Source organism: Medicago sativa, chromosome 3 (genome assembly GCF_051527215.1).
Source record: "Medicago sativa cultivar Bolivia chromosome 3, Bolivia_mono, whole genome shotgun sequence".
Taxonomy (NCBI): domain Eukaryota; kingdom Viridiplantae; phylum Streptophyta; class Magnoliopsida; order Fabales; family Fabaceae; genus Medicago; species Medicago sativa.
In genome coordinates this window covers 92,516,913-92,524,224 of record NC_140751.1, presented here as the reverse complement: position 1 = coordinate 92,524,224, position 7,312 = coordinate 92,516,913, and the positions used below count along the sequence as shown (strand labels likewise).

Genomic DNA, 7,312 nt, shown 5'->3' with positions numbered 1-7,312 from the left:
TAGGTTGGTTTGTGTGTGTGTGCGCGCGTGCTTTTTTTTTTGAATCAAAACAAATTCAATTCATCTTATTAACAAGTAACTGACCCAACATTATAGGCATCAGTTTAAAAATATGGGGACTATCAGAAGAAATAGTCGTCCTTGCAAGTGTAAGCGACCCTATTCGCTTGTCTTCGAACATAAACCACAAAATAACTAAGATTGTTTTTCAGAAAGCTTCTTACGAGAATCAATAATTAACCCATACTCGGTAAAGTTCAGTGTTGCTATGAATGGCATGAACAACTTGTTGACAGTCTCAAACACAAACTTTCTCTTCACCTCTAGTCTCTAGAAAGTATCCAATGAATATCTTGTAAGAGAGCAACAACTTCACACCTTCATTTGTGTATATCCAGTTTGGAGCCCGGGATGTTCTCGTGGCAAAAGAACTCCTTGATAGTCTCGAACACAATACCCAGCACCGACAGCCAGTATGTCGTTGAAAGAAGAGGAGCCGACGTTACATATGAGGACGCCTTGCTGAATTTACTGCCATTGATGCATGGACTCCTTGTAAATTTTGTAGAGGCTTGGGGTTCTCTCCTAACCCCCATGACATGACCAATGTGGAGGTTTCTGCCCCTGGCTGTGTTAGCAGCAGATCAAACTTCTACAACTGGTTTTTGTGTTTGTTAAACAATCCATTCCCGGGGTTTGCTTTTAGCACTCCACTTTTATTCTTGTAGTTTCCCAAATAACCCCCTCTAACCAAGATCTTTCTTTCTTTACTGCATCCTCCTCGACATTAAAATCCTAAAACTGTTGATACAAAATTCCTTTACTCATCAATCTTCTTCCTCCTGTTTGCCCTTTGTTTGCCGTAGTGGTTTTCAATCTCATTTCATCTTTTGTTAGGTAGTAACTATATCTAAAATTTAAAGTTTTTTAAATTAAATTTTCAGAATACAATTCTTCATTGTCTAGAAATCTAAATTTTGGAATAAATTTGTGTTAGCGTTCCTAATTAGCTTTTCTTTACAAATAGTTTTCATAATTAAGTGTCCAGAAATAATTTGTAGATTTTTTTTTATATGTTTCATCGTTTTCGCTATAAATCTTTGAAAGCATAAACATATTGCAATCAGGGGGACAACTTTGCAAATAAAAACCCAAAAAAAAAACCTGTAATATGAAGAAAAAAAATTAAAACAATAAGCACTCAATTGCAGACTTTTGATATCATTTTTTTAGTGGCATCCTCTAATCCAGCCTAGGTTTAAATTTCCATAATTATTTTAACATATTCACTAAAAACCCATAAAAGTTATGGCAAATGCACAATAACTTAACTCTTTTTTAGATACAAATAAACTTCTTTTTTTGTACAAATAACTTGGCTCTTATTATCTTATATTGTTCACATTTGTTTTTTGACACAATCATCTTATACACATATAAACATGAAGGAATAAAAATTGCAATCATGCAAGACTGGTAGCTAATTTATCAGGAAAATGCTTATACACATAAATAATTCTGCTAACGCTTACTGAATACCAGTAGCAAGTAAAGAGCAGCGTCGAGATATATAGGCTTAAACACTTTTTTAATCCCTTATTTTTATTTCGAGGTTTATATTGGTCCTTTATTTTAAAAAAAAAACTTGCAAATAGATCCTTTAATTTGTTTAATTGGTACCACATTAATCTTTTCCATTCATCAGAGACTAACGACGTTAATTGCAGTGTATGTGGCATGTAAGTTAGCATATCATTCTTTCCACTTTACGATTCCCCTATAAATCAAAATTAAGGTTCATTGGAGTCCATATATCCCAAAATTCTTCGCCTCAAATTAGAGATTGCAACCAATCTTCTTCTCCATATGAGTAAACATATAAAATTCATGAGGTTCCTCATAAATTTCCTTTCCGAAATGGTTGAACAATAATGCAGAGGATGGATCCAACACAAATTCACATGGATCTTGTACTTCAAAATCATGAATTCGCATGGAAAAGACTAACGTGGTACCAACTAAACAAAATTATAGGACCTACCTGCACCGTTTTTTTATTAAGGGACCAATATGAACCCTCAAATAGACCAAAAAGGTGTTTAAACTAATATGTTTGGAAAATATCAACTCATTTTCTCCTAAAGTAGGAAAATATCTTCAATCAGTAGTTAACAAAATATGATTGGTGGAGAAGACATTGAACATCGCGACAAATGGTCACAACATTAAGCATACTTCTTTGGAATTTTTCAAAATAATGTTTGATTGCAATAGCACATAGTTATTTATTTAATTTTTTTGACAAATGCTATAGAGCACATAGTTGATATTTAATGTTTGCAAACAAAACATCCATCAGCATCATCATGTACGACAGATGTGATATATTGGCCATCATAGTTATTATGAATAATATTTCCTCTATGAGAATAATAACCACACTTTTTAGAATTTTTTTTTTCCGACCCTATTGCCAAAAAAAATGAAACATTTGACCCCCTTTCAAAATAAAATACCAAAATGGCACGCTGTATCTTTCTAGAGAAGCATTATTGGCAAACCCAATGGCACGATGTGGAATAATTTTAGCAGATTTGCCGTCATACTATCCTGCAGCTCCAGAAACCAATATGATGCCAGATGCAGACATGTGGTCAGATACACATCCACCTAACAGCCAATTCATTACACCTTCACCCCCTTACTTTGACCAAAGCTTTAACCCATCCACCAACTACAACTACAACCAAACTTACCAATCACCACCACAACCCACAAACCCATTCTTACAAAACTCCCCAATTCCATATCCAACTTATTCTCAACATAGTCATCATGGAGAAAACTCCCAAATATCAAACCATTCATTTGATGACTTTAATCCAACTCAAAACACCCCACAAACCAGTTACCGAGACCAATCACAATACACCTCTTTCAACTTACCAACCCCTCCACAAAATGTACATTATCCCCAAACAAACTACGCACCCCAATGGCCACCACCACATACTAATCCCATAGAAAGTCTGGCTGCAGGGTTTAACGAGGATGATTTCATCAATGAAATTTGGACGAACTCTGCTCCACAAGTGCAAAATGACGTCAATATGGAAACTAATGATGAGGAGGTCGAAGAGGAAGAGCCTGAGGAAGTGGAAGAGCAAAACCAACGACCCGTACTAAGAAAAAAAGATAAATTATGTGCTACGAGAGGTCATAATTTAAATTGGCGTAATTGGTTTCGAAAGTAGTTTTTTGTTTTTATTTGTAACACTATAAATAAAATAATTAATGTTTTTAAATTAATATTTATTTATTATTATTTGTATTTAATTTTACAAAAAATATATTATGCCAAAAAAGAGGAAAAACGAAAAAAAAAAAAACCATTAAGGCCAAACCAAATGGCGGTAATGAATAAAAAAATTTAAAAAAAAAAGACAAAGAAGTGATGGCTCTGACGCGCGCAGAAAAAGCAGCCCATTACCGCCAAATGAAACGGCGGTAATGGGGAAAACGACAAAACAATTTTTTTTTTTTCCAAAGTGGGTCATTTTGGTATTTTATTTTGAAAGGGGGTCAAATGTTTCATTTTTTTTGGCAATAGGGTCGGAAAAAAAAAATTCCACTTTTTAGAGGACCACATCCTTGAATGGCGACTGATCAATCCTTTAAAAGAGGACCACTTGTTTGGTATTCTAGTTGCGGCTACTTTCTAGTTGTGACCCTATGTAGTCTGATTGAGAAATTGAGAAGTGACATTTCTGGAAACAAATTCCATGTTCTATTTGTAGCGTGATGATTTAATTGTGTGGGTGACCAAACTAGAGATACACCGGTGGAGGCTGCCTTATGCAAGGACTAGAACATAATGGTCACTAGATATTTTACAGCATAAAAGGCATCTACCCTAATCAAAGGTACCCTCATTCCCTATTAACTGTCATATTAAATGAACAGAACAAACACCAGAAGGCAAATACCCAATCCCCACTCCACAGTCCAACCGACAGATCAACATCAACAATTACAAAAAGAAATTAAACTAGTTTGATCCTGAAGTCCCCAAATATATCAACTAACGCATACATTGACACAATTCAAGCCTGTCAACTCTTCCAAGAGTCCGGTGGGCGGAGCCCGCTATGGCCCTTGGATGGAATGCACAACTGATAGTGGAAACATGGCAGAGCTACCTCGACGAGTATACTGAGACTGATTTTAGCATTAAAGTATCATTTGAAGATACCTTCCTCTGAATCAGTCCCACCGCCGCATAGGCTACCCACAATAGTAGATATACCTCCCTCAAGGTTCACTCATGTTTTTCCAGCGACAACATATTTTTCAAGAAATTACATTTTACCAAGTATGAGGATTAACCTTTGATGTTATACTCTATAAAATTGTCAAGAAAACTGTACGAAAAAAAGAAGATTGCGCCAGATATAATTTAATTGGATCTCCCATTCAGACAATATATCCAAATCATGAGACATAAAAAACAAACATAAAAAAGTCTGGTCCATACGACACTATATCACAAATTGCCAATCAATTTATAAATTAGGGTGATTCTTAATCGAAGCACAAATGACATTCATAGCCCACCTCCTTCAGAGGAAGAATACAACCCGTCAACCTATAAGGGATATCAAGGCTCATCTAGCTGGTCCTGCATAAGCCAAATATAGCTTAACTCAGATTATGATCAATTTGGAGCAATATTAGGAAGAGAGGCCAATGATTATTAATCAAAATGCTTTGACAGAAAAATGTTCTGAAAAGGGTGGCTTCTATGTTAAAAACATTTTACCTGGACATCAGAAGTCCAAAGGGTGAGGTTGTCTCTCAAAAGTTGCATTATAAGTGTGCTGTCTTTGTAGGATTCTTCTCCTAATGTGTCCAGTTCAGCAATTGCTTCCTCAAAAGCCTATCCAAAAGGAAAAGAAAATTGTTTCAGTTCAGTAGATTGTAGAAAAGAAAAGAGAAACACAGAAGGAATAACTTACGTCAATATAAACTTGATAACACAACCAGTATGGTAAACAACACTCTTTAGCATTATAAAATTAAACAGAGGGGGAAAAAAGGTCCAAATTTGTTGCAGATGAATAATCCTTTTTTTTTTTCCCTAGCAAGTGAACTTGAAGTTATCTATAATATCATTGCAGATAAATAACAATATTTCATTACCAAAGAGTAAAGAGAGAATTCTTGAGAAAGCATGTTTGTTAAGTTCGAGAAAGAGAGAGAATTCTTGAGAAGTATGTTTGTTAAGTTCCTTGCAAATGAATAACAATATTTCATCGCCAAACAGAAAAAAAAGAGAATTCTTGAGAAAGTATGTTTGTTATGTTCCTTCCATGTGCAATTTCCCCATTCTGAGTTAAATTCACTCATTCAAGTAAAACAATACCCAGCTTCATGAGCAAACTTTTAAAACCAATATAGATTTCTTTAATGCAGCATAACTCTCGCCAAACACAAACCTTTTTTAAAAAATTATAAGTTTTCCCCACAATAACTTAACCATGAAACTACCAATATCCATATATTTGCAGTTAGACTACTATGGGTTCATTGTTCATTCAGGTCTGTTACCACAGCCATGTAAAAGAAAGAGCGTATATCTATTTTACGGATCCAAATTTTCTGCAATTAGAATTATGCATTCAACGCCAACACACTGTGTAAATCAGAATCAATTATAAACATCCTATGATTTATATTTTAAGCTCGGTAAATCAGTTTTTTTTAAAAAAAACTCAGAATTTGAATAGTCAGATCTTCATTCAACTGCTATGACAGACCAACTCCAATAACTATGAAATTTTTTGACTAGGAGGGAAACTATAAACATGAGTTGTCAAGAAATTCACAGCATATCTAGGAATTTCCAGCTTTCACACATCCTTTCATAAGATACATAGGCACAAACACCAAAGTCAAACGGATTTCTTACTAGTCAAAATCTAGTCCAAACATGTCAATTGCTCATTCTTAGTGGTGAGAATGCAGCCCATTAGATTATAATAACCTCAGCAATTAGTGTTGAATTTTTCAACATAACAGAATCTTTGTGGCTTAAAATTGCTTGACCAAACAAGGTCAGAAAACTTCTTATCAAGTTGACCTAAAATTTTCAATATAATAAATAAATCACAAATTAAAGGAAGCATATAGGTATTAGTATAACTTCATAAATCATTAAAACAATAACATTGCAGATAACAGCATAACATTCATAGCTCAACTGAATAACACATAAACATGAACAAGTTATTTTCAACCAAACAAACAAAAAACCAAGATCAGATTAACACAAACCTGTTTGGCCATGTCACAAGCTTTGTCAGATTGATTGAGAATTTCATAATAGAAAACAGAGAAATTCAGAGCCAAACCCAATCTTATAGGATGAGTTGATGGAAGATCCGCAGCAGCAATATCCTTAAACACAAAACACAACAATTAATCAATCTTTCAAACATAAAATTAACAAAATAAAATAAAATTATGAAAAAACAAAAACCTGTGCAGCTTTGTAAGACAACATAGTATCCTCAGCAGCAGATTTTTTCTCATCACCAATCTTAAACTCAGCCAAATACCTATGATAATCACCCTTCATCTTATAATAAAAAACCTTACTTTCACTTGAAGAAGCAGAAGGTATAAGATTCGAATCCAACAACTCCAGAATACTACCACAAACATTCGTTAACTCTGATTCAACTTTGGATCTGTAATCCTTCACAAGCACAACATGATCTTCGTTCTTTCTACCTTCTTCCTTCTGTTCAATCGAAGAAACGATTCTCCACGCAGCACGTAGCGATCCGATCACGTTCTTGTAAGCGACGGATATGAGGTTCCTCTCTTCGACGCTAAGCTCTGATGATGGTGTGGACCCCACTACAAGCTTCTGCATGAAGGAGACCATCTCCTCGTAGCGTTCAGCTTGTTCTGCGAGTTTTGCTAGGTACACATACTGTTCTCTGTTTAGGTTTTCTGGAATCGCACCACCCATGATTCTCTCTTCTCTCTTTTTTGTCTCTGTGTGAGTCACGATGCTGATATATATATAGACTCGACTGAATGAACAGGGTCCAATAATTTTCGTATTAGATAAATTTTTTTTTTTTTTTTGAGGGAGTATTAGATAAATATTTATTAGAAGGAAAAAACAATTATAAGATGATATAATTTGGTTTTTTAATATGATATACTCGACAATCATGTGTGGTGTGGTGTACAACCAAAAAAGAAAAAAACAATCATGTGTGGGATTGAGCTGTCATGTTCC

At 34.6% G+C, this 7,312-nt stretch overlaps 1 protein-coding gene across 1 annotated transcript; it reads right to left on the bottom strand.

Moving 5' to 3' along the window:
- Nucleotides 1–4,452: 4,452 nt before the first annotated feature.
- LOC146942003 (14-3-3-like protein B) lies at nt 4,453–7,188 on the bottom strand. The gene is made up of 4 exons (XM_085755971.1): nt 6,539–7,188; nt 6,334–6,456; nt 4,820–4,936; nt 4,453–4,678 (listed from the first exon to the last, which is right to left on the bottom strand). Exons 1-4 carry the CDS (start codon nt 7,034–7,036, stop codon nt 4,658–4,660), a joined length of 759 nt encoding a protein of 252 aa, XP_085612097.1. The 5' UTR covers nt 7,037–7,188; the 3' UTR covers nt 4,453–4,657.
- Nucleotides 7,189–7,312: the final 124 nt, after the last annotated feature.

Coding starts and splice junctions, on each gene's coding strand:
- LOC146942003 (XM_085755971.1), bottom strand. CDS start 7,036: ATGGGTGGTGCGATTCCAGAAAACCTAAACAGAGAACAGTATGTGTAC. Junction 4,937..6,333: donor CTTGTGACATGGCCAAACAG/GTTTGTGTTAAT, acceptor CCTTTTGGATAG/GCTTTTGAGGAAGCAATTGC. Junction 4,679..4,819: donor TTTGGACTTCTGATGTCCAG/GTAAAATGTTTT, acceptor TGGCTTATGCAG/GACCAGCTAGATGAGCCTTG.